We start from the raw sequence: 27922 nt of genomic DNA, 5'->3' as shown, positions 1-27922 counted from the left end.
TAGTTATGTTGCCATGGCTTTGTTGCACACAGTGCTAAAGTCTCGCTTGAACTTTATTTCATGCCCAGCCCCATCATGGCCTGGCCTGCTACCATGTATAAGTCGCGCTGTTTCAACATCTACATGAAAGTGATACATGTGCAACCAGCATAGTTTTCATGTGATCACCCACAGTTTCCTTATATGGGCAATATGGTGATGTCGGTGGTCATAAAGTGAGGGAATCAGTCTCATTACAGCACGGGCCTTAATTACAAAATGACTTAAATCCTCTACTGACAAATTCCCTCTAATTAAAAAAAATCTATCCGTAAAATAGATACGCCCGGTACTTGTATGAAGATGTCACCAGCTGAAATTGCACAGACTGATTGTCTACTACCACACAGAGACTGTGATACGTCTGACAAACTCACATCTCAGTTCACTGGAGGTCAACATGGCTAACGGCAAAGTAGAGGTGGATGCAAGTTCAAGGCCCTTTCCCCATCTCTCACTCCCCCCTCCCTGTGCCTGCATCATGTTTACCTTCGCATATGGTCTGCTCTGTTAATTCTTACTCAAACACATTCTCATATATGGTGCTGACAGGAGCATAAATCCCTCCTGCTATAAAATTGCAACATGATGTAACCCAACACTAGTTTCCATGGTAATAGACGTTCTGGTTCAGGTCATTGACCAGGCCAGTGTTTGGAACGGAAGAAGAAGAAACAGAGCAGAAACAATATGTTTTCCTTCGGTGCAGTGTTGTTATACCATCCCCAATTCCCTATTGCTGTTGTTTATGGGTCTTTAAAGGTCGAGGTCACAAAGCAGTGTAGGCAAAAGGAAGGCGTCTACCGTCTCTCATTGCCTTATTCTTGTTCTTGAATCGGAAACTGAGCTTGTCAAAATGTACGTGATATTGTTGATTGAAGTAAAAAAAATATATTACGTGATTATGAACACCAGCTTTTAATAAGTATAAATATAAGACGTTAGCAGCTGGTAGGAGACTTAATTGATTGCTTTTCGGAGAAAATGTTTGACTTTTTTTCAGAGTTCAGACCCACGACAGCCTTCGCGAAGGATTCAAAGTGACAGAGAAAGTTTGCTGCCTTTGCTGCCTTCAACAACCTGTGGTGTTTCCATTATTTAGGCCAACACGCGCCTTTACAAGTGTGTGCGTGCGGTGCTCGACCCAGACGTGAAATTATGAAAACGTGAACTAAATATTCATCGAAAACCTTTACAATGTTTACATAACCCATATTGATTTGTATCTTGTAAACGCGTACACTGCCTCGGCTGGTCGTTGTTTACGTACGGATCAAAGTTACTGTAGATTGACGGAAATCTTGTGGTTAGTGTTAGAACGTTGGAACGATGTTTGGTACACCAATGTCTTCGCTGTGACGCGGTGGGAACGCTGTTTTCTACTATCCAGACCCTCCTGTGATGAGGATAGTTCTGCCAACATGCGCCTCGCCGTGTACCTGGTGGCCGCCGCGCTGTCGCTACAGCTCGCCCCGATCGGTCTGCTCACGGCCGCGACGGGAGAAAGCCTGGCTAACAGAGGTTTGGCGACGATGTCGGAGCTACTTACGTTCATTTGTCTATTTTGATTGAATGTGTTGTAAGAAATTTAAGTGCCTTGTTGGTTTTCTGTGATTGGTTCCTACCGACTCCATCGTGAAAATCGTATGACGAATGTGACGCAGAACTATCAGCCAGCATTTTTTGTCAAATCTAGCAGTTTTAATCTTTTTATAGATCCAAACCAATCGACTTGATATACTATTCAACACGTCTTGTCGTAGTGTATAAGGGATAGTAGGGATAGGTTGATGCATCACATATAGAAGACATTGAGACAACATGAGATAAATATATTTCTCTGGTGCATGAATATTAACTCGAGCTTGAGACATGTTGTTTGAAGGCCTGAAGGGGTTGTACTCTGTACTCGCTAACGCGAGGTTTATACTTGCAATTGCTTACCACGTGTTTAATTTCAAACACAGCGGGTCCTTATTTATTGTCATTCTGAAATATGTCATTATGCCAGTAGCCAATATGCCAGATATGTCATTATGCTAGTAGTCAGTATTGTATCACAAATGAAGATCTGAATGACAGATTTGAAACCTATTCTTTTTCATTTGGAATTTTTTCTGAATTATATTATATGTATAATAAATTCTAAATATAAATAGAAAGTGATCCTGAATCGTCCATAAGCATTAGCGTGTAGGTGGCGGGTTTGGCTATAGGATAAATTAGTCTGCTTCATACAATCGGTTGGGGGCATCAAGATGTAGCGATACAGGAGAGGTCAAATTGTTAAAAAGCCAATACCAGAAAAACGTACCATTGTTGCAAAAATAGGCGAAAACAACAAGAATAAGCGGCGTTCTTACATCTGCTTAGAGATTAAAAATATGCAGTGAGGGTATGCAAATGAACACACCGAGCTAGAACAGTGACCAGTTTCATTCTCTGCGCAGGTGCGAACCTCTGTTCTCCCAACCCTTGTCGGAACCAAGGAGTGTGCAGGGAACAGCCTAGCGGTCACAACTGTAACTGCACCGCTGGTTTCTTCGGTACAAACTGCGAGGATGGTAAGGTTTTGGGTGCCGTCTAATTTTTTACATTTAGACTTTATACATGCTTGAGTCTCTTGAAATAAGTCGTGCTCAAACAAAGAAACATGAATGACTTTTCGGTATTATATTTTATAAACAGGTCTTCAGCTTGTGGGCGGAAGTTCGCCCAATGAAGGCAGGGTTGAAGTGTTCCATGAGGGGACCTGGGAGTCGGTGTGTCAGGCCGGCTGGGACCTGGAGGACGCCGACGTGGTGTGCCGTCAGCTGGGGTACGGACGTGCCGCCGACATCAGCCAATCAGAAACCTTCGGGCAGGTGTCTGGCGATTTCGGGCTGGGGGACGTAGCCTGCACTGGTTCTGAGGCAACCATCAGCGACTGTTCCCCTAGCGAATGGCACCGCCTTGACTGCGACTTGGAATACGCCGGAGTAACCTGCGAAACAAGTAAGTCATCCTGTTCACTTTAAGGGAGCAAAGTAACGTTTTCAAAGCTTCTCTGTCTGTTTTTGTGTCTACTCCAGTGTTTCGTCTGCAGTACAAAGGTCTGCATCAACCGGGTTTAACCATCCAACATGGCTGCCGTGACGACACGGCAACATTATTTCAGTACTAAGTAAAACTGACTGTGCTTGTTGCATTTGATGGCGAAGTAATCTTGTACATCCTCCCCGCCAGACCTTGCCCCCTCGCCCGCCCCGGACGTGTCGGACTTCCGGAGGGAGTGGCTGTGGCTCGTGGTCGGGTTTCTGCTGCTGGGTCTGGCCGTTGCAGTCATCGCCTTCACTGTGGCTCAAAGGTAAAACACAACACAACACAACGCAACGCTACACTACGCTACGCTACGCCACGCACGTACACACAGGCACACCCGAAACAATACCTCTGTAACCGGAGATAACAACTTTTATTGTATGTTTCCAGACTACGCAAGGCTAAAGTGAAGAAGGCCGCTAACCGCCGGCGGGCCATGGAGATGAGTCGGCGGCCGCTCCCTCCCGTGCCTCCCGTACCGCCCAGGGCAACGACACGGAACACACGCCGGGAGAACACCGGCGGAGGGGGCGAAGTACGTTCCGTTTACGTACGATCAATTTCGTACGATTTGGATTAAGAACCTTACATTTATTGGGAATCGCGGATATCAACACTGTATACCTGTAACCGTTTGGGTTATGCATTGTTGGGATATTTGTCTTCAACAGAACGATAATTTCCAAAATGATAAAACCTTTAGAAATTTAAACTGACCAATGTTTGATATGTTATATAGGAACGCGAATACGACGTTCCACCTGACAGCGCCACGGCCGGATATGACGTGTCTCCTACCCACACCAGACCCGCATATGACGTACCTCCTAACTACACCAGCACTCCTCGGACGTACGACACGCGGCTGCCCGCCCCAACAGCACCACCTGACCCGGTCTTCGTCGGGACCTACGGCATGCCGGTACCGGCTTACAGCCAGGCGCCCAGCTGCTACCCACCGTACCGCACTGAACAGCCCGCTCTACCCCCGCGCACATTTGACACGTACGGCATTCACGACATGGCCCCTAGCGACATTGTTGTGTCCGACACTTACTGCATAGATTCGATCACTGACAGAACGTCATATTTCAGTCGCACATGAATACCCAAACCTTAGACAAGCGCCTCATTTGGACTGATATATAGCAGGTTCACATTGTGTTGATGTAAACATCTCTCCTGTATCAGTTTAAACCATAGGGTTATGGGGGTTGAAGCAAACTGCAACTTCTTTGTCTTTTCTAGCAATACAAAGTCTCTGTACCATGTAAATCTGTAAATTCAGTAAATGGTCGGGGTAAAACGCTTAGACTGGAAATAGCCTAAGATACACAATCTCTTTCTGTCTGTGACGTGGGAGGGCTGCTAAAAGCGTCGGTAGTCAGTCTGGACTGGGAAAAAAGATGTATAATTTAACATGAAACTTGTGGAAGATGGCGAGAAATATTGAAAGGCTTCAGCCTTGGTGCTGAAACGCCTTCTGAAGCTGCAATTCTGTGTTTAGTGCCTCCATTAGTTTTTCCCACATGATGAACAAACCAGAGGCAATGTGGTCTTGTGGTTAGGATGGTTGCCTTAGCATCTAAAGGTTCTGGGTTCGGATCCTTAGTTCGAATCGTCCATGTCTAGATCTACTCGTCAAGTGAAGCGAATTCCCTCCAACAATGTTCCTTATAGTCAGGTTCGAGGTGTTAGTCTGCATGGTGTAATGTTACTCATATTTAGCTTTCATTGTTTTTATTAACTTGACTGAAGGTTTGCCTCACCTCAGACTTCCAAACGCCGTCCTTCGTTGTTGGACCAGCTAGCGAGATCAGATGTCGATGTTAGACATTTAGATTTGGTTGCTAAGTAATGTTGACGTAGTTCATACCAGACATTTAGCATGTAAGAAGAACGTTCAGAACCACAGCACAGACTTATCAGGAAGCTTAAATGTCAACCTTTCCCAGACTATTTACGTGCAGAAAGCTACTCCAAAATTTCTGGAGGGACAAATCATTTTAACCAGTAAAATTGGGGGAAATTTGATACTATGATTGCATGTGGTCCGCTTAGAAGGCGGTGTAAAATACAAATGTGTTGATGGCGTGGTAGGTCTTTAAAAGTGATTTGATCAACGTACACGTACGCGTATCATGACTAACTCTGCATTGCACAACGCACTTTTTGACAACTGTAATATTCTTGTCATTTGTGGCATAATGCAGAACCGCGCGAGTTTGGAATTTTTTCCACGCCATATGGACGTCTATGATACTGGTTGTAATAGTTGGATATTATTCACCAAAGAATTACTGTATGTTAGGAATTTACGAGAAATATCATGACTGTACTTAGCGCGCCGATATATACACTAAAATATAATCGTCATCTACCTCTAGAGAGTATTCCAAGATTCAGATATACAGTCAAACCTATACTAGTGACCGCCAATGCATAAGATCTATTGATATACAGTCAAACCTGTAGTAGTCACAGAGAAGCAGCAAATCATGAATACAGGGCAGACGGATTCTTGCGAAGCAATCAATACAAATCAATCATTGTCACGCTGATCAAGTCAAAACGATCATTCAATCGAATCAATCATTGTCATGCTGATAAAGGTACAGGTGATGTGCCGGAATGTTGTGGTCAGGGTAAGAAAAAAAAGACATGTACACAGCAAACTTTACTGTTAGTTGTCACAACTGGGGATACTTGTAGCTAGCCTCTACCAGGCTTTGGGAGGCAGCTGGAAAGAGTAGAAATCGGCCAAATAGAGAGATAACATGCCGAGGAGTTGGTCCACTAGAGAGTACAGTTTGCCGTACCCGAAGATTTCCAGCCGCCCCAGAAGCCTGGTACAGGCTAGACACATGCAGCATACGCCGCAATAGTCTGTAGAGATGTAGCCCTCTAGTATCCAAAGGAGTCCGGTAGAGACTACCCACCAGAGTACATGTATGTGTACATTCTAAAGGCTGTTGAATAAAGCTCTGCGCCAGGAGTCCTGAGGTTTCCCGTGTACTTACTGGCGGAGTTTCCCACTCTTTAAGTGCTTTTTCAACTTTCTGGCTACGATGTAATGAGAATCAGAGCTCAGAGAAGCGGAGTGAAAGCGAACTTCAGCAACACGTAATGGTTTCAGCGCGCTTTTGCCCATTAGTTGTTATAGAGACGTGGGCGGGCTCAGATGTGGAGGAAAACCATTAAGAGCCCGCTGCTGTGTAGCCTGTATGTCTGACTATTTCCAGGGCCTACACCGACCAGCTCCTTATTGGCTCTAGGACCAACATGCCCTTGTGGAGTCGTGTGGCGTAGCGGCAGCGGGCTCGACAAGGAACCAAGAGGTCCCAGGTTCGAGTCCTGACATGCCACCGATCTTGTGCCCTTGGGAAAGGCACTTTACACGACTTTCCTCACTTAACTCATGTGAAAATGACTATTGTCTTGGCTGTATTCGCCTCTGCGTTGGTGGCGGCATAAAATAAGTTGATATAACTTGAGTGTGCTGTCGCCATGTCTAGTCATGAAATGTTGGAATATATAAAAAATGCCCTCAATGAAATTTTACCACAGCCCTCGCTGTCTTAGACACTGAGTTAACACACAAAATTTTCTTGGAAGCATGTTGGCTCTGGGACCGAGGAATTAGCCTGACTAGGCCCTGGGAACAGCCTGGGATCCAGGCTATGCTCTGTGAGGATGATGTGCTTACCGGAGATATGAGTTAAATGTAGTTATCCCCGCCCTGGGGTCATCGGATGGCGGGAGAGATCTCTCCTTCCTTCTCGTGAATTTGCCATTTCGCTATGATATAGGCGCACGACTGCTGCATGCGAAACATGCTATCATACTTCCCGACACACACACAATATAACGTTATATAAAATGTAATATAAAATATGAGCGTTCTATTTGAAACTGCATTGGCAGAAGATCAAAAACCCATAAGGGAAAGTGGCGTCACACGATGAGGATTATAGGGTATCATTTTGAGAGGCAATGAAAATAACATTATCGAAATGTTCGTGTCTCGTTTGAATATAGAAAAAAACAAAACAAATTGCAATACACCAATTCACTGATAGTACGACACAATGTATACACACAAACAAACAGGAACAGCACACCAACCATCTACTTAGAGATAACCGGCCACCCTGACCACCCAGTTGTACAGTGCAAGTATCGTATCGCCCCCACCATGCCATATTACCCTACATACCCAACTGCCCGTATCGCCCGTTGATTGCAATTTACAGCGCCCTTCCCCGTTTAACAGTAATTACTGCAAAAAGCGTGCCATAAAAGTTTGTGGCTTTCCATTTAGCGCCGCCGTCGTCTACACATCCTAATCACCCTGATAAATCCACCCCTATAAATTGTTGAGTGGTACAGCCCTGATTTTCCGTCGCATCATCCCGGGATTTCCCAGCGCGCCCGCCGATCATAACCAGCCGCGGAAGCTGCCAGTTCAGAAAGCCCCGCTCGATAAAATTTTCATAGGTAGACTCACTCATGTTTCTCCACCTGAAGTCCGCGTTGGACCACCCCAGTGCCGTCATTTTATTCACAGGGCTGGTGTATTTCTGGGAGGCGTTTGTGTTAGTTACAACGAGTAACGGGTCTACAGAGAGCTCTCAGTCCGCCCGGAGTGTGTCGGAGTTTCCCCGGGGGCAGGGGGAGAGCCCGGCGGGGGCTGAAGTCATCCCGCCCGAGGACTGGCTCCGGCAGTTCCGCAACGCCTCTCTGGAGAAGGACTATCCGAGACTTAGCGCCCTGCTGGTGTACGTCTTGGAAAAGACAGGGGAAGACACGGACCAGCATCTTCTGAGATCCTTAAAGGTGATCACCACATCTTATTTCGTTCCTTACAGGTAATAACTACGTCTTACTGTAACCCTTGGTAGGATTACGGGGGAGTAGCGCAGTGGATGAGTGAAGTAGGGAAAAGATGAAACGATTTTTCTGTTTTACACCACTTAAAATGATTTTATGAGAAACATTGAAGAAAGCAATATGTGACGAAGACAAAAGTGGACGAGTTGACTATTATTTCTGCGAAACTACTAGAGAATACTAAAAACATGGACGCGCATATTGAAGTCATCAGCATCTAATTATGACACTCATTTACCTCATTAGCTACAGATTGCCAGAAAATGAGTAGTTGCCTGTTCAGCAGTTCCATGAAAATGAAATGACGAGCATTGAATACTCACACTGTGAGTCATCCTGAATGTTTACTATTCAATTAGCTATAGGCAATTAGCACCAAGATGCTTCAACACTTCGCTATCCACTCAATGTGTGCAGCTGCCGCCGCGCCGCGTGCCCGCGAAGCTGGTGTGTTACGCCGAAGGACGGTTATACCGGCTATACCGATACAGATATAGCATGGAGGAAATACGAAATCGGCCTTCGTGATCATCTCAATTTCAACATAGCAGGAAAAAAAAAACTCGTGTATTGTTCATATATGGTATTTTTATTGTTTTTACTGGAAAAAATTGTGTCACATAAATTTGGTTTCTGCTTATCCATGCGGTATTTTCCGTAGTATTGAAAAACCATTTCCACTAACCCTCAGGCACTACCGGCCACCTATTGTACTCACTCCGATACAAAATACGGCGCAGACTTATAGTTCTGACAGCTTGTCGATCAGTGGGCAGGTACTGCTCAGCTCGGGGTCGGGCGGGCACTTCGAACAGAGCTTCTGTAGATGTAGCAAGACGCGTTTATATTTTTTTTTTCAGTCTGTAGATGTATCTAGCCAAGCTTACATCCTTTTCAGTTGCTTACCGTGCATATATGACTCAGCGGTCACGCGAATTAACGTTAGGCCACAGCAAGTAATGTTTATAGATTATACCCGCGCGCGCATTGATTTTATTTCGCCTGATTTTGAAAAAAAGCAAGAAATTTTGTTGCCCACAGACAGTGGTCAGCTTGCCGAAAATGTGCAAAGATGCCTGTACGTGGATGCAAAAATGTACAAAGATGAGCTGTACGTGGATGGCAAATAGATATCAAGACAGGATAAGACAAGGCTCTGATTGTCTTTTACTTTGACGCAGTGATGTATTTCATTCCTTTTATATGTGATGTTCCCACTGAATCAAAACCATTTGTACAATGATTGAAAACCTTTATTTTTCAGTGACAATGAATGTTGTAATAGTTGGCAGTAAACTTAGCACAATATAGGTATCATGTCGTGTTCACCAAGATCAAGATTTGAAAATGTAGGAATCTTTTTTTTTGGCCCGCCTTGTTTTGTTTTCGCCCTATCGCATTAGATTTGGAGTCTGTGGAGGATGTCATCCATAAAATTTACTTGCTGTGGGCCTGTGGCCTTATCTGACTTAGCATTGGCATCAAGCGGCCGCTGACCGATATCGTACTGAACAGGTCAGCTAACAAGCCGGCATTATCCCGTCCGTCTGACTTCATGTTAATTTTCCTCTGACCGACGAAAGCCATTACAGCCGGACAAAGAATGACCGCTGGACCGGTAACGGGGCCAGACTGCCGAAAACATTCACGTCGTAGCAGATAAATATTACATGCCCGTAACCAGGATTTTGAATGGGGGAGTTCTTCCCACTGGTTGAGGGGACCAGCGAGCGCCATAGGTTCCTAGGGCTCCAGGAAAATTTTGAAAGATGAACTTTCTGAAATGGTATTTCCTGCGTTTTTGAGAGGATTTGAAAGAAGAAATCAGAGATAACTTTTTATTCAATGATAGAGTGAGCAGTTTTTCTACGATTCCAGCCCAGCTGGTGAAAAGAAAAATCTTGGACCTTTAGATAATAAGTGGACCTTTGAGCCTTGTGGGGGGTGAGGGTTCGTCCGAACCCCCCCCTGGCTACGGGCATGTATTACACATTCTACCGTCTGATGTGTTTTCAAAGAGATCAAGGCAAAGGCTCTTCGACTTCCCCCAGATGTGAACGGGGTATCTGGCTTCGGTTGGAGAGGTAATAGGTTGTACATGGTGGAAGGAGAGGAATATCGGTGCTCTTCACCTTTCACTGTTGTACCCATGACACATCACAAGTAGATTAACGACTACCCTTAGAGCATCAGCAAGGCCGTGGACCTTTACCTCTGTCTATCACTCCCTGGTCCGGAGTTAAGCCTGCGGTGGCATTGACGAATGGACATGACGGAAGAGGGGCGACCTTTCCTCGTTTATGATCATATTTTTTATCAATACATGTGTCACATTTGTTTAGGCTAAGCAATAGAATGAATGAATCTTTATTACTCAACCGGAAGACATACATTTATTTGGTATCAGTCTGAATTTTGTTGAATTTTCAGCAGGTGAATCTAGAATTTACCAGCAGGCGAATCTAGAATTTACCAGCTGGCAAATCTAGAATTTACCAGCAGGCGAATCTAGAATTTTCCTATCATATTTCAATACTAGTAACCATTCCAACAAATTAATGTCAGATTCAAAACACAGCAAATTTCCGCAGAGCATAACACAACACAGCCAAACACTCCACATCCCAAGTCCGGCACTAAATCAGCTTCGTAGCAGTTCCGATGCATCAGAGTCCCGATCTCCGTTACGAGGAGTGACAAGGCAGTTAAAATCCATGTTTCTTTACATCAGCAGCCCAAAGTACGAAAGATCCATTTGAAACTGATACCACTTTCCATTTTCTGTCTCTAAGCATTTTCTTGATCCTATACTTTACAACCCCCCTGTAAAAGGTATTATATCACCGCCAGTTGTTCGCGTGTGTGTAAGTATCGCCTAACGGCCGGTACTCTCTCCCGTTACCGACCCGTCTCGCCCCGCATTATCCCGCGCGTTCCTCCGCCCCGCGCTCCTGCATGCCAAACTGCCCGGCTCTGACATCGGCAAAGTAATCTAATTTCACGGTGCTGCGCGCTGTAATTGAAAGTCGTCGGGGCAGAGTTTGTGCCGATATCGGGTTGGAGATTACCCCTCCGTGCGCCGCCTGCACCCGGCAGATCCGCGGGATTTATCGTGTGGACGGCGGCTAGTCTCCAACAGGCCCCTCGGGATGCGGACAAAAACAGTGAAATTGGACAGATGGGGTGATGAATGATTTGCCAAAGGAGCTATCTTGTAACAGAATTACGTACAAAATTACGTAGCAACAACAGCCGTTAGAATTCTATGACCAAGTTTTCTGGAAATTTTAAAATCATCACGTCATTTGGGCAGTGTCAACAGCAACTAAAGGGGTGTGGTAAAAACCATATGCACAGTGCCGTGTTTGTTTGGTCTGTTAACAAGAAAAAAGATGAATATCATCAGAATATACTATAAACTACATGGTGATACAGGCCCAAAGCCAATATGTACAGTAACGGCACGGTCACATATTTGTCGTTCGGTTTTCAGCGAGGTTTATGACAGTACGTATACCCGTATATTCTACATGCATATTATACATTCTACAGTACCTGACATTCTGCATAGTAAGCTTTGATTCCTCACAGATATAGTGCTACATTCTTTCAATGACTTGAGACATGGACGCACAACGACTTGTTGCCGTTAAGACAGTTAAGTTAAGTATTCCCCCGTCTTCGGTTATCTTATCTGTATCAAAGCGGCGGTGGTTTTGACAGGATAGTTCACACCCTAAAAATCCTCTTACCAGGAACACTGACATCCAACCTTTTTACCGTTAAGCCACTCGAGCCGCTCAGTCGCCTCGCCTATACTGTCTTCCCCAAGCGGCTCAAGTCTGCTCGGTTTACAGCCGGCCATTCATCAAAGCCACGAGCTCGGATTAGTACGTCAGGCTTACAGAAGTCTACAGGTTCTTTACATGGGCCAAACTAATACAGTCACCAGGTACTAGTCATCAGCAAAGTCATACGTTTATATAGTTAAAATCCTTTCCACACCTTTTAGTGTATAGTGCGACGCTTTCTTTCCGTTTCTCTCTATAGTCCTTAGGTCACACAGGGACACTACACTACGGAGCTGGTCCACTGGCAATGGTGTATTCTTGACTCCCATAGTTTCAACTCCCCACACACATGGCCAATACAGCAGGGGCCAGTCCAATGGTAGTGATTTGTGTTCAACTCCTATACTCTGTCTGAAATGTGCTTGGTAGAGAAAGCAGGATTATATTTCGTTTGGCCGGGGTTTGAATCCACGATACCCCGAATTCAAGACGAACACTCAGCCCAGGAGTTTGTTGCACCGGTCTGTTCATTCTACGCAGATGTTTTACAGTTTTACGTGTTTTTGTGGTCAACTTTAGGTATCGGTATAACAATTGGTGAAGACCTCGTTCAAAACATAAAGCATAAAGAAAACGCAACAGTGAGCAGTAGGCATTATATTATTTGCTAGTAAAGGAAAGCGTTCAGCACCAAGGACAGGCATAGTACATGTGTTAACACAATTCATGTTTCTTTCTGCCCAGAAATCTGTGGAGGAACTGGTGTAACCTCACTGAGGACAACATGAACTAAACATCAGCTGAATTTCTGCACTTACCACCTTAACACTATTAAATTTCCAACAAATTGGGACTGTTTTTCCCAGTATGAAATGAACATTTAGTAAATTGAAAAAAAAAAGGAAGTAGACTTGAGGGAGAAAGTTAAATACTACAGCCTATTTATAAATAATGACTAAAATTTAGGACAAAGATAAAACATAGAGATCTTTAATACGAATAAATTGATGCGTACATTACATGTGTAGAGGACACGGCAGTCAGTACGTGATGATGATGGAAACGTTTTACCCACGGATGGCCGACTCACGGAACACCCCAAGCCTGACCGTTACACAAAAATCGATGTTTTTCAATCAGAATCCCGAGTTTGCAAATACCGGCATATTTCACTTTGTCGAGTTGGCCTCACTGATCATTTTTTTCTTCCTATCAAGGTCGGGCGTATGCTGGGAGCAGTCAACCGCAACGAAACGTACTGGGAAGGACTGCACGAACAAGTAAAGCAGGTACGTACTTGGGCCACACTAAATTAGCTATATACAGAGTCCAACCCAGTTAAGATATGGCTTCTAAGCAACAGATAAGCATATAGAACGAAATTGAAATCAGGAAACGAGATAACCTTTTCTAGGACCTTTGACCTAACGTCCTGTCAAGGTCCTTGACGTGCCTAGCATGTGGCACTGACCGTCATGGAAAAGAAAGCAAACACACACATGTACACACACAAACCGGCACACCGAAAACTAAACCTCCGTACACGCACACGGAGGTAATGGAATGACAGCGCGCGTGGATATCATCTGTAAAATCAGGTTAACGCGGCCTCGGTTTTCAGAGACAAACGTGCGCGAAGGAGGGTCTTCCGTAATTTCACACTGGGAGCGGTAATTGCCTTCACTTACTTTTAATTGTTTGCACTTACGAGTCTGATTACCTGAGTGGGTGATGACGTACGTGCCATAGAACGATGTATAGTGGAAGCTGAAAAAAGGTGACTGTGCTCTGCATACACATCCATGTTAACGTTAACGACAGACATGAATTTTTATGTTTACCTTCGACATATTGTTTTTGCTCTGTTTCGTCTTCTTCTCCAAATTTGGCCAACGACCTGAACCAGACGTCTGTCACCATGGTAACTAGAGTTGGGTTATATCACGTTGCAATTTTATAGCAGGAGGTATTTAGACTCCTGGCACCATATATATGAATGTGTTTGAGTAAGAATTAACAGAGCAGACCATATGCGAAGGTAAACATTATGCATTTGCAAATGTTACCTTTCTAGTAGTCTTTTTTCTTTACCACAATCCTCTCGTTTCAGATCATGTACCAGCTGGGTCTGGAGAGGGAACCGGAAGTGCACAGAAAGCGGAAACGGAAGGAGAGGAGGAAAGGACCCCGGATATCATCCCGCAGACATCACGTTGAACTATGACTTTTTGTAGTCCTGGTCTTTATAAGACTGTCCAATCTTAGTAATACTTCTTTCTTATTCGACATCTACACACACATTTTGTCAGGCTTTATGAAACAAGTTTGAACTGCAATCCAACACAACAAATTTTCGACTGTACAACTCCATCAGGGCATTACAACCATCCCTCAACAGAGACGGGGGGCGCAACAGACTTTCTGCAACCTATGATCCACTGCTCACGGATTCAGGTGCGATATCTGCGTGACGTCACAGATGCAATGGATTGCTCATTTCTTGACAAAGACTGGAGTTGTACAGTTGAAAATTTGGGTAAGTCCAATTTCTGTTGGATATTGCAGTTCAAACTTGTTTCATAATGACTTCTACCAAGACAGATGAACTTTCAGGATATGTCGTCAGGCTTTTTGTAAACAGAAACTTTCCTTTTTGGAGAAGGGGGTCAGATCGTCTGTTTTCTACAGAAGTCCTCTGTCATGTGTGAACTTTCCACCCCTGTGCCATGATGAAGTGGCGCCCACCGTAAGGCATATGAGGGATGGCGACGGGATGCAATATGCCTGTAGTCCAATAAGTCTGTCAGGCCGAGACAAACGGGCGGGAATCAGTCATGCCGACTGCCCGACCCTCCAGCCAGACCCGCCGCTGATTTCTACATCACTCACAAGAGTTTGATATAATTGATCCCGCCTGTACATTCCATCATATGTTAGGAGGAGACAATCTGTACAGTGTCCAAATATATGCAATACATTTAAGAATGTTTAGATGTAATAAACTGTAACTGTGTAAGTGAGGTAAAACACACCGCAAGTACATGTACATGTACTAGGTTCCTTAGCAGACTACGACTTTTTAAAAATTTCATAATGCGTTTTTGTTCTTATGGCATATCACTTCTATTTCCCTGGACAGCTCGATAGATTCGCGCTCCTTCTCTCCGCGGCAAAAACTCCCTCGGCAGCAAATCGTCCCTCCGCGGCATATTACTCGCGTCGCTCACAGAAAAAATAACGCCGACACCCAACAAGTCTGCGAAGGAGGCTAAGTCAATGGAGTATATCTATGTGTAGTCTGGCAGAGTTACAGTGAGTTGACCTGTGAAAGATGAGCAGGAAAAGTTGGAACACAGAACTTTCGCAGACGACGAGTCCATTATCCAGCGCATGTACACGGCGCGAAGGTTCATCAACACTAGCAACACTACAAGGAACTATTAAATGTCTCGCCGTCGCGTCTCTAAGACAGATGGACCTGGACGTGATTGTTAAGTAACAGAAGCTGGAAGACTTCGAACGTAAGTAACCTGTAGCCGAGGGAGGGATATAGTAACAGATCGACCGGCTAATCTATAGAGCTGCATAACAACATATTTTAAAATGCCAACAGAAACACAGTGCACACTCACAAACACTGAAGAAATATTGGTGTGTGTCCACGTGGTACGGTCTTATAATAAGCCATGCTTGACTGAATTAATTATTGCCTTTCTTATTCAATTATTTTCTTTCTTTCTTTCTTTCTTTCTTCAATAAAAGTAGGGCAAGACATGACAAAGTGAAAGACATGCAAAAAACTACACACGCAGATAACTAAAGATGTACAAAATTCCACAAAAGCAAACAGCCTACATCTTGGAGTAGTCTCTACCAGACTAACTACGCTGGATATATGTAGGAGAATATTTGCCAGGGGGAGTTTGACCGCCTTGAGGTTTGACTGGCCGCGCAGGGAAAGAAACAACCTTCCGCGGCCTGACTCCCCTGGCCAATTTTACTCTCCTTTTTGTCAAATTCTACTATCCGTATTCCTGTAGAAAAGCCTGGTGGAGACTAATCTTGGAGAGCCTTATCCTCCCATTGTCTACCTATAGCTAGACGTCTAGACGTCCGCTTGCACCCAACCAGAGAACTGTTCTATACAGACATAATACACCTGTAGACTCCGCGGCGTACCTCCCATTACCGGGCCGGCGCCGTGCGGGAAGCACATCGGAACGGCCTGTCAGGTTAGCCTGATGGTTTCATGGATAACCTGAGCGGGTCCAGGGGAGCGTAGACTCCACAGGTATGTTAGGACATTTATACGTACAAATCTTGGCAAAGGTACCGGTTGTCGGCACACTGAAATATTGAGGGTGCTCTCTGAAACGTCTGAGTGTTGAAACAGTATATCCAGTTGCTTGATTCATGTTGTATTACGTGAAGTGCGCGTGTGTTGATGACCTGAATGTTTTACCCAGATGGGATAGCGGATATCCTAAATGGTGGTGTGCTGAAGTTGAGGGATTCCTTCATAGGGGCGGCAGCGGGCCGTGCAGGAGTTGGTGCCGGGGAGATATGCATCAAACCACCGGGATAGCTTCGGGTCTAGCACGGTAAAATGTCACGGGGGGAAACGCCGTCTCCTTTGCTTCTTAACAAACATGTAGCACTATATCAATACTGGACACTGAACAGGACTACGTATTAAGAGGCATTAAGGAGGCCATATATATCACAACAATCCAGCCATCTCTTAACAGAGACGGTGGACGATATAAACTCCCTAGCACTCCATACCAAATATTCACATCCAGCTACAGAGCCAACTATTTCAGGATATGAAACCCTAGGGGTAAAGCTACGACGTCTAATACGGGAATGAAGGATGTGGTAAGACTGATGACAAATAACGTCACGGTTGCCTGGCTTCACGGTTTGCAAACAAGTTGAGCCGTAAGACTTTAATGACTGTTAAAACTGCAGAACTATCTCAGGAAAAAAGACGCGACTGAAAGGAAACCCCGATCTCATTTCAAGCCACATGGGACGTCGACGTGGGATGCGCACATATACTAGAGATTAAATCAGTAAGGCCATGTTGATTTGATTACATGAATGACATCCTCTGGGAACCCCAAAACTGATGCGCGCGTGCGAATAAAAAAAATGGCCCCAAAACAGTTGCTTTCATTATGAAATCTACGTGGTTTTGAAGGTTTAACAAATGACACAAGAGTAGTCTTCAAATTCAGTTCTTTACATTTTCCTCTTTTTCCTTTGATTTTGGCATTCTACGACATTGGTATCGTTTTCAAAATTAGTTTTTTTTCAACTTACGGTATATATTTGTTCAAACTTTTTTTGGAAACGGTCGAAAATTCATGAGCGCGCGGATGTCATCCATAAAATCAAATCAACATGGCCTAAGTCATCTACACGTTTAACGGCGTTTTAATAGCGCGCAGACGTGCCACTAATCGGTACCCAGCTAACGCCTCATTACTGGTGAATATCAGGGTTTATATCATTGGTATTTAACAACAGATTTATACCCCATTGCCGGAGTACTTGTTATGCCTGTAATGCCTCAATAACGTTCATGCCTGACTGTGGCGTGTATATCGCGGATTAATTCCCTAAATAACGTAAAAGCCGCTACAATATAGAAATGCTCAAGAATCTGCTCTTATGAAAATTTAGTGAACTGACAGATCATTGTGTTTGCATTTGATGTAGCGAAAATTTCTTCTGCGTGTTTATGGTATATCGTACTACTACTATTTGTGAGCCTTTAGAGTGAAGATTGAAGCGTCGCCTAGTGTGTGCGGTAGGTATTGCATCATAGCATGTTTAGGGGAAAATACGTATTTTTTTTTCAATACTTTCTGGGCAACCTTGAAATATACTTGATGGAAGACAGTAGTTTAGAGTGATGGCACCAGGCGTCTTTCATACGTATGGTGTAACTTTTATTTTTAACGGTCAATATTTCGTATCGTATTTTTGCCATTTTACCTACCCACCCCTACATCTTTCATGATCCGTCCCCGAAGTTCTACACAATTTCATCAGGTAACGGTACGTAAACATCGTATGACGTCACAACACGAAACTCTATCTAGACCATAATATGTTGCTATGTCATCTCCGGTCATTGCACTTTGGCACTCTGAGAGGCGCTCAAGTGGGCTCCTGTTTTTCCCGCCAAAGGTTGTTTACAACCGACACGGGATTTAAACGTTTGTAACGTTTTATTCAAAAGGAAGTCCCTAAAAACAGGCAACAAGTCCGTGTTTCCGTAATCATTAGATCCGTTGTAGTTCCTGTTCTTTCTTCAAACTGGCCTCAAATTATTCCTGTAAGGGCAACCGAAAATACGTCAACAAAAATGCGACCATAAACGAGATATTAAAAATCAAAATAACGTAGAGTTTTGCTGTACATTTTTCAAACAGAAATTGATGAACATAGTACTTAAACCCATCAAATGTAATGCCATCAAAGTGCTTACACCAACGAAAATTTCTGTAGTTACAAAAGCCTCAGTTGAAACTAAAATACACTAAAGCAAAGCAAGCGAACGTAGTATAAAGAAAAATAAAACATGTTGATAGTTCATATGAAATTTCCTCTCAGTTAAACCATAGTCTTTAATGATTTTATGTTTTGTTGTTCGTGTTTAAACGACCGTGTCCCCCATGTACCCTTTGTTTGGTACTCACCTTTATACAGCGAGCGTAGTCAAGAACCTATGTTTATACCTCTCTCCTGATATAATCTCAGAAGTCAACAAAGTCTAGCAGCGTTCGTATCGATTTTTTTATCATTTTGTTTTGAAGTCTGGATGGCCTGTAGTTTTGTTATTGTTTAGTTTTATTATTAAGGATGCAAAAATTTCTAGTAGATTTTCTATTATAATTATCAAATATTTTTCTTTTTTTCTGTTTCTGCCACGGAGAGAAAAAAAATGAAAATGTGGCAAAGTTCCCACGTTCCTAAGCCAGACTACCTGGGTGGGTGCAAAGGTCAGTGTTACCTGTCCGCCACGTCGTCAGGACTGTTTCTTCGCGTGCTGCGCGGCGTGCGCCTGCTTCGTCAAGTTCTTCTCCTTCTCCTTCTTCTCGGCGTTCTGGATGTTGGTGACGATCTTGCGCGTCTCTCCGCTCGGGTCGGAGTGCGTGCGCTCCCGCTGCTCGGTTTTGGACCGCCCCTTGCCGCTGCCCTTGGCCGCGATTCGGTCCGCCTCGTAGTTGTAGTGTTCGTACTCGTCCACTTCGTCCGCCATGTTGATTTCTGAAGGTCGTGTCAAGGTTGCCACATAAAAAGCAACCGTTATTACAACTTCAACTTCATATGAAAGTTGTTTCGTGACAACGAGGGTATCTACGCAATGCATTGTCCCTATGGCATATTGCTATAAAGTAATATTGATATCCCAAAGTAAAAAAAAAAACAACAACACTCAACGACACTTCTGGTTCTTTGTTCTGAAAACCATATTCATGTGACGTTATGGGCAGGGAACACACGATTTAGACCTCTTACAACAGAAGTACTAAACGATCGATAACGCCCCCCTCCCTCCCTCCATTCATTGTACCGTGTATTGCATCATCATTGCAAAGCTGGATCGTCTCAAACCCTTTAACACCCACCGCCTCGCCAATCCGTTTTTGCCAAACTCTAAATCAAAACTTTCCCGTCGTAGAGTTTGTGCAACATTCCACAAGCAAATTTGGTGTCCATTTTGGAGATCTTGTTTGCAAAATTACGTCATTTTCACTCCTGAGACAACACCTGTAGACAAGAAGTTTTAATACAGCGCACCCCCCTCCCCTCTTACAAACGGTTTGCAGAACGCTACCGTGCAAAACAACCAGCGTTGTCTCTAGAATACAAAATAGAAGACGTGGAAGACATTCCAAGGTACAAACAGAAGCCATAAAAGGCGTTACCTGTGACGCTTTTCGCTGCACCACCGACTGTTTCACGTCAGGCCAACAGGTCCGCTGCTGCAGCTATGGCTCGGCTGATAGGTTTGTTTACCACTGGCGTGACGTCACCATGCAACGTCACAACCGACCCGGGCGCTCTGGAACGTGGGCCGTTCTCCATGCAGGTGTTGGGTGCTGGCTGTTCTATACCTGCTTAGGCCATGTTGATTTGATTATATGGATGACATCTCTGGGAACCCCAAAACTGACGCGAGCGTGCGAATAAAAAAAAAAAAACGTTGGCAAAAAAAAGTTGCTGAAAGTTCGTTATGAAATCTACATGGTCGTGAAGGTTGAACAAATGACACAGGGTATGGTATGGCGAATAATCTAGTCTTCAATTTAATTTCTTTACATTTTCGTCTTTTTCTTTTGATTTTCGCATTCTACGACATTGGTATCGTTTTCCTATCTTTTCTTGGGTCAACTTACAGTATATATTTGCTTACTTTGCAACTGTTTTGTACGATTTACATTATGGTTGAAAAATTTTCATGTGCGCGTGGATGTCATCCATATAATCAAATCAACATGGCAAATCTATCGACATTTTAAAGCCCATGTGGAGCTATGTGCATAGGAATATGTAACATCCGTGTCCATAATATCACCAGCGTCCATAATATCGCCACATTGAGAAAAAGTGTGCTTAAAGATATTTTTACTGCAACATACCCTAGGTATGTATATTTGAGGTGTGCAGGAGTGCATACCAAAAGTATGTTGCAGGAAAAATATCTTATAATTTTTAAAGCACACTATTTCTCAAGGTGGCGATATTATGGACCCTGGTGATATTATGGACACGGATGTTACATATAATATATATATAGGAGCACCACATTTTTCCATTCGTGTTATTCTATTTTATAACTATTCTCAACCTGTTGTGCTTGCCCTGACTTTTAAGTGTTGTACAACAGGGACCTCTGTCGACTTTACAGAAAACTACATTCCTACGTTTCATGTGATGCAGAGATCTCAAGCGGCCGCTTTTGTCACTACAATCCCTGAACTGGAAATGACGTCTTGTCCCGATCGAGGACGTCGTCAATGCAAAACACACTCCTAAATTCATCTACATTGAGTCGACAATAAACCCAATCCTTTATTTTGTAGCGCTTGGACTAAATGTGATTAAAAGACCCACCGGGGGTGGTGTTTGGAGAATCCGAAAAAGTGGAGCAAGTTTAGCTAGGTCAACTTGGAGGGAGGTCCTTTCTCTTTACATTACAGGGCGTTAGGTTTTATTTAGGCGACAAATATGCACTAGAACATCTGCATCTAGACAGAGTTGATTCGAGTCAGCAAATTCAAAACCAGAAATGTTGACGCCCAGATAGACGAACAAAATAGTTGTGGAAAGTTTATGCTAACAACTTGCAACAGTGGTGTAGAATCATGAATTGATCGCAGCAAGTGTAAAATAGGAAATCTATCACTGTACACCGGCTACCTGAAAACAACAAGCACCGATATCGCATCGACTCACACCTAATCACTCACTCATACTATCCAGGTTTTCCATTATCTCAAATGTTCCCATAGTTAAAGGAAATGCAGATATATTAAAAGCGTTAAATTGCGGATACGGTTTCAAGGAGGACTTGTGTCATGTTCAGATGTGTATTTATGGTTTTCATTTCGCCTGAATTACGTGATAACTCTCCCGGTGCTGAGCGCGGAGAAAGCCGGCGGTGGCGCAGACCGTTCTGGTTATGTCCCCGTCTCGGCAGGGGCGCAGGTTTAGTCTGGGCCGCGTTCGGAGGTCTGGGAATGACTACTCAGAAATGTAGGAAAATTAGAACAAGGCGGCTCCCCTTTTGGTGATAACGAAGTTAGCCCAACAGGTTACACCAGGCTGATTTCTTTGGCAGCGTTCTTATCCTACAAGTGTCTACACGTGGGACCGGGCATTCTATAAACCCCGTTCACTTCTGTTTATATATGTAGAGTGCGATGCTCTCTCTACTGTTATAAACTGATCTGCTACTCCTGAATGTAACTTTGACACACGCACCAAATCGACCCCTGGCAGGGGTTAAACAAATCAAAAGGATCGTCGCGAGACGACCTGCCCGGATCTCTCCCTTGCGCGTCTGACCCCGCCGACACCGCGTCGTCCCGCCTCCTCGCTGGAACGTACACCGGCCGACTCATGCCCACCAGCTCGACTCACCCCATATATCCAAACCAGGGGAGGTGCGACGCGTAATTGCGAACAGCCTGCTACCTGGGCACGCTTTGGCCCCCTGAATACGACTCTCCGGCGGGGAGAAAGGAGAACCTGAGAGGATTAATTCCCGGGTATCGAAGAGCGCGGGGGCATCATTGGTAGACTCTTGCAGTGATTAGTCTTTCACCGTGTCAGGGAGAGATATAAGCTGCGACCATGCGGACTCGGACCGTCTTGCTGGTACTCTTTGCTGTGGGAGGGGTGATAGCTCTTGGCCTGTGCAAACCCTTGAGAAAATCCCTGAGAAAAAGGGACTTGGATGGAAACCAGGAAAGCGGAGGCACAACTGGCGAAGTCGTTGCTAAGGCTGTAACGGAGGATGACACGGACTCAACTGGGACGTCCCAGGAGGGGTCAGGTGTTGCAGACGATGGGTCAGGTGACATGTCTGAGGGAAGTGGGACAGAAGCGGCGGAAGGATCAGGAGAACACGGACCAGAAGGATCAGGAGAACTCCAGGAAGGGTCAGGAGACGCCCCAGAAGGGTCGGGAGAAGTCTTAGAAGGGTCGGGAGTTGATCCTGAAGGCTCGGGGGAAGAATTTGAAGGAAGTGGGGCGGAGATACGTGATGGAAAAGATACACAGGTATCTAAGAAAGAGGAGCCAGGGATTCCTGAAGATGAGGATGGTACAGAACCAGATGGCAAAGATGGCGTGAAGCCTGGGGATGAAGATGACCTGACGCCCGAGGGTGGTGAAGGCATAACCACTGATACGCCCGAGGCTGAAGACGGTGTGAAGACCGAGGGTGAAGTAGGCCCAACAGCCAAGACGCCCGAGGGTGAAGAAGGCCCAATCACCGAGACATTCGAGGGCGAAAAAGGTGTGACGCCCGAGGGTGAAGACGGACCAGCGCCCGAGGGTGAAGACGGACCGATGCCCGAGGGTGAAGACGGACCGACGCCCGATGGTGAAGACGGACCGTCGCCCGAGGGTGAAGACGGACCGATGCCCGAGGGCGAAGACAGACCGACGCCCGAGGGTGGAGACGGACCAACGCCTGATGGTGAAGGCGGTGTGACACCCGAGGGTGAAGATGATGTGACGCCTGATGGTGAAGGCGGACTGACGCCTGGTGATGACGTCACGACAGAGGATACAGAGCTTCCAACAGCAGGTGGTGCTGAAGACGCGAGCCCTGACAATAAGGATGGCACAGCGCCTCAAGATAGAGACGGTTCTGCGCCTGGCGAAGCCGTTCCAACGCCAGTGAGCGCAGACATTAGAGCACCCGTTGAGAGTGAAGACGACACAGCGACGGACGATGGAGACAGTCCGATGCCTACCGATATCAGTGATGTAGAGCAGGACGTAAAAGCTGACAAAGAGACAAATGGACAAGACACTGATGGTATAGTAAGTCCCACGCCCACGATTCAACCTGAAACTGAAGACGAGGAGATCAAAGAAGATAAAGACGACAAGACTAAGACGGAAGGCGAGAAGACTCCCGAGGCCGAAGGAACATCAGAAGTCCATGAAGGCTCCGGGGTCGAGCCCGAGGGATCAGCCGAAGGGATTGAAGGAAGTGGAACGGAGACAGGTGAGGAGGAGGGGTCTGGAGTAGAGATGGAAGGGAGTGGTATAGAACACCACGAGGGTTCTGGCCTCGAGAAGGAAGGATCCGGAGAAGAACTGGAAGGAAGTGGGGTTCAAACACCTGATGAAAAAGACGCAAAGGTATCTGAAACAGACGTGATGGCTCCAAAGGAAGACAAAGGTGATGACACCGGGGTAACGCCCAAGCCTGGAGATGGTCTACTGCCAGAGGAGGAAGACGAACTAAGTATGTCCTCTCCCGAAGACGGCGAGGTGCCTAGAGCCGAGGATATAAAAACGCAAGAAGATGGAGATGATTCTACTGCACAGCCAATCGTTGAAACGACGTCTCAGCCTGACGATGTAAGACATGAAGACCAAGATAGCGTGCCAAGTGAAGAACAAGACGCTAAGACGACCGAAGGTAAAGAAGACACGTTTCCGGAAGCTGAAGCTATAAAACAGCCGGAGGATGGAGATGGACCCACGCCAGATACCTCCGAAGATGTGACTTATCAGCCAGAAGACGTAAAGCCCGAGGGAGTAGATGGCGTGACTGATGTAGGGCAAGACGTCGAGACGCCTGAAGGCGAACTAGATGGGATGCCGAAAGCTGATGGCATGGCGGAATCCGAGGGCGAAGATGGTCCTACACCAGAGACAATCGCAGATACAACGGATGGGCCGGAAGACTCACAAACCGTGGGAGAAGACGCAGAGACGCCTGATGAGGTCGAATTTCCAACACCTGAGACCAAAGATAGTGCGAAGCCTAAGGACAAGGACGACGTAAAAGCTGAGGATGGGGAGGATGGACCAACGGCAACGGATAGAGATGGGCCCATGCCTGATGGGGTGACGTCTGATGATGCAGAAAGCCCAACGTCTCAGCCTGAGGATGATGTCAGGCCCGACGCAGAGGACGGCCCAACTGTAGAAAGCACAGACGCAGCTACAAAAGGTGAAGATGGCGAGCCGTCCGAAAGTAAAGACATCCCTACGCCAACTACTGACGATGATACAAAGCCAGAAGACGGTACGACCACGGGAGAAAAGGACGACACGATGATCCAAGAACAAGATGAGAAGACGCCCGAGGGAAAAGAACCTGCAGCAATCCATGAAGGATCAGGCGTTGAGGAGGAGGGGTCAGCTGAAGGGATTGAAGGGAGTGGAAAAGAGACGGGCGAGGAGGAAGGATCTGGACTGGAAGGTAGCGGTGTAGAAGGATCAGGGGAACACCCCGAGGGCTCGGGTGTCGAGGAGGAAGCATCGGGAGCAGAACTAGAAGGGAGTGGCGTAGAAACCGCCATTGGGAAGGACCTAAAGGAACCTGTGGTCACAAAAGTTCCAACGCCGGAGCCTGAAGACGTCGTGATGCCAGAAGGAGAAGAAGGGCCAACCACAGACGCTACTACAGAAAAGGAAGAAGGCGACCCAACGACTTCGTCTGAAGCCGGCAAGGCACCCGACAGTTCAGACGCTACCGCAGCAGAGGAAGAAGACAGGCCGACGGTGACGACTGAAGACGGCGAGGTGCCCGACACTACAGATGCCTCTACGGCGGAGGGAGAAAATGGAGAACTGCTTGAAGAGGATGAACTCCCAACTCCCGAGAGTAAAGACGGCGCAAAGCCCGACAGTACAGATGACCAGACAACCAAAGATAAAGACGAGAAAACGCATGAAGATGAAGAGGTCCCAACACCAAAAGGTGAAGCTGGAGATGGAGACAGCGCTACTACAGACGACGGGGAGACGCCAACCGATCAAGCTGGTCCAACTCCGGAAAGTGAAGACGATGTTACAACGGAAGACAAAGGCGAGGAAACACCTGTGGACGAGGAAGGACCTACCGCCGAGGATGCTACAGGACCTGACGATAAAGACGGCACCACACCAGACGAACCTTACCCCATAACACCCAAGCCGAAGGATGCTAAAACATTGAGAGAGGGAACAGGGCCTACAGAAGCCCCTGAAGGCTCGGGACTCATAGAGGAGGGTTCTGGAATAGACCATGATGGCTCGGGGGAAAAGGATGAAGGATCGGGAATAGACCATGAAGGATCGGGGGAAAAGGGTGAAGGATCCGGAGTAGACCATGAAGGCTCTGGTGTTGAAGGGTCTGGGCAAGTCCATGAAAGTTCGGATGCCAAGGGAAAAGTTCCAGAACAAGAACGGGATAGAACTGGAGAAGAATCCGAAGACGAAAAGGACGGAACGATACCCGAGAAGGAGGACGGATTCTCCTTTGAAGAGGAAGGCCCCACAGGCCTCACTGGTGATGTCGACACAACGCCCCAGTCAGAAGATGGTGAGGAAGACCAAGATACGTATCCAGAGGCGGTTAGAACTGTTGAAGGGGAAACTGAGGAAGACGAAGGTCCAATTGCCGAACCTGAACTTGGTACTGACAAAGACGACGAGGCAACTGAAGATGGAGACGGTGTAACGCCTGCAGAAGAAGACGGTGTAACGCCTGCAGGTGAAGACGGTGTACAGCCTGCGGGTGAAGACGGTGTAACGCCTTCAGGTGAAGACGGTGTACAGCCTGCAGGTGAAGACGCTGTAACGCCATTGAGTAAAGTCAGTGCCGCAACAGATAGGGATGACGACGTTACATTGGACGAGTTTCCGACTCAGGAAAGTATCGATTCTGCCAAGCTAGACGGCACAGATGTTTCAGACACACCGACAGGAGAAGAAGGCGTGATTCCTGCTGATACAGAAGGTCCCACGGCTCAGGTTGAAAACATTATTGCTCCGGATAGGGAAGATGCCACCAAAGAAGACGGCAAAGACGACACAGCACCGCGAGAAGAAGACAGTGTGTCACCTGAAGAGACAGACGGTCGTACCACTCAGGTGGGAGACCTTCCACCCCTGTTAGTGAAGATGGTACCAAGCCTGAAGGAAGAGACGGGGAGACAGCTGAGGGTGAGGTCGGCCCCACACCCATTTCAGAGCCAGGCGATGAAGATGGAGACACAGAAGGAAAAGACGACACAACATCCAAGGACAAGACTCCTGAGAAGGAAGGACCTCAGGAACTTCACGAGGGCTCCGGTGCCGAGCCTGAGGGATCAGCGGAAGGGATCGAAGGAAGTGGAACAGAAGCAGACAAAGAGGAAGGGTCTGGAGCAGAGTTGGAAGGAAGCGGTGAAGAAGGATCTGGTGTAGATCACGAGGGGTCGGGTGTCGAAGAGGAAGCTTCTGGAGCAGAACTGGAAGGGAGCGGGGCAGAAACTGCTGAGGGAAAGGACGTTAAGGTGTCTGAGACTGACGGCGTGTCTCCGAAAGAAGAAGGTGTGACTACCGGCGATGACGTCAGCGCGACAGCCGACCCTGCAGCCTTGGTGCAGCCTGGTGACGACGACGGCGTGACGGGAGAAGGGGAAGATAGAGTGGCGGCCGAGGAGGAAGATGGTCCAACGCCAGAGAGCCAAGGTGTCACAGGAGACGGTTTGACAGGAGAAGAACTGGATCCATCGCCCGGGGAGGGCGAGTTTCCAACGCCAGCGAGTGTAGTTGATACGAGACCTAAACCTGAAGACGGCGAAACAACTGCAGGGGAAGCCAAACCAACACCTGCAACTGACGATGGTAGCGCGCCTGAAGATAAGGACGGTCCAACACCACAAACTAAAGACAGTGAAGAGCCAGAAGACGAAAAGGGTGTGACAACTGAAGATGGAAAAACTCTGACGCCCGATGGTACAGCTGATGCTGGACTTAAGACCAAAGACGGTGACGAAACAGTTGGAGAAGACGGACGTACAGCTGTCGACGAAGATGGTGCTACGTCGGAGGATGAACCCACGCCGGAAAGTGACGACGGCGACATGCCTGAGGATACAGAGGAAGGAACAACTGAAGATGGCGACGATCCGTCTCAAGCAAAAGATGACATCCCAACGCCCGAGAGTGAAGGAGAAAGAACTGGAGAAGACGGACCTGCGACTACAGACGAGGACGGACCGACACCGGAAAGTGCAGAAGGCATAAAACCTGACGGTGTAACAACCGGAGATGAAGACGGTCCCTCACCTGAGCAGGACGAGAAGGAATTCCCAACGCCCGAAACTATCATAGACGCAAGACCCAAAGGCAAAGACGACATAAAAACAGCAGGAGAATCTATACTCACACCTGAAGACAGAGACGGCCCTGCCACACCTACAGATGAGGATGGTCCCACGCCGGAGAGCAAAGACGGCGTCGACTCTGTGGGTGAAGAGATGTTTCAACTACAGACGGAGAGACACTAGTAGGCGAAGGCACTCCAGCGCCCGGAACAGAGGATGGCACTGGAATCGACGAAGAAGCAGGTGCAAGAGCAAAAGAAGAAGGATGACATGACA

The 27922-nt window shown here is 46.4% G+C and overlaps 4 protein-coding genes across 4 annotated transcripts; 3 read left to right on the top strand and 1 right to left on the bottom strand.

Annotated features, from left to right (window-relative positions):
• The first annotated feature begins 1460 nt into the window (after nucleotides 1-1460).
• On the top strand, nucleotides 1461-4225 carry LOC109476938 (soluble scavenger receptor cysteine-rich domain-containing protein SSC5D-like). Its single transcript, XM_019777955.1, has 6 exons — nucleotides 1461-1560; nucleotides 2457-2603; nucleotides 2728-3033; nucleotides 3265-3385; nucleotides 3511-3655; nucleotides 3860-4225. Exons 1-6 carry the CDS (start codon nucleotides 1461-1463, stop codon nucleotides 4223-4225), a joined length of 1185 nt encoding a protein of 394 aa, XP_019633514.1.
• Nucleotides 4226-7629: 3404 nt separating this feature from the next.
• On the top strand, nucleotides 7630-14038 carry LOC109477206. The gene is made up of 3 exons (XM_019778273.1): nucleotides 7630-7956; nucleotides 13019-13090; nucleotides 13912-14038. The coding sequence occupies exons 1-3, from the start codon at nucleotides 7630-7632 to the stop codon at nucleotides 14023-14025; spliced, it is 513 nt and encodes a 170-aa protein (XP_019633832.1). The 3' UTR covers nucleotides 14026-14038.
• Nucleotides 14039-18007: 3969 nt separating this feature from the next.
• Nucleotides 18008-19867, bottom strand: LOC109477460. The gene is made up of 3 exons (XM_019778744.1): nucleotides 19745-19867; nucleotides 18826-19082; nucleotides 18008-18145 (listed from the first exon to the last, which is right to left on the bottom strand). The coding sequence occupies exon 2, from the start codon at nucleotides 19072-19074 to the stop codon at nucleotides 18841-18843; it is 234 nt and encodes a 77-aa protein (XP_019634303.1). The 5' UTR covers nucleotides 19075-19082; nucleotides 19745-19867; the 3' UTR covers nucleotides 18008-18145; nucleotides 18826-18840.
• Nucleotides 19868-22175: 2308 nt separating this feature from the next.
• On the top strand, nucleotides 22176-27747 carry LOC109476937 (mesocentin-like). The gene is made up of 3 exons (XM_019777954.1): nucleotides 22176-26388; nucleotides 26427-27636; nucleotides 27744-27747. Exons 1-3 carry the CDS (start codon nucleotides 22176-22178, stop codon nucleotides 27745-27747), a joined length of 5427 nt encoding a protein of 1808 aa, XP_019633513.1.
• The last annotated feature ends 175 nt before the right edge of the window (nucleotides 27748-27922 follow it).

Source organism: Branchiostoma belcheri, unplaced genomic scaffold (assembly GCF_001625305.1).
Source record: "Branchiostoma belcheri isolate BF01 breed outbred unplaced genomic scaffold, Haploidv18h27 scaffold4, whole genome shotgun sequence".
Classification (NCBI taxonomy): Eukaryota; Metazoa; Chordata; class Leptocardii; order Amphioxiformes; family Branchiostomatidae; genus Branchiostoma; species Branchiostoma belcheri.
The sequence above is the reverse complement of the archived record's forward strand: the minus strand, read 5'-3'. Positions and strand labels throughout refer to the sequence as shown.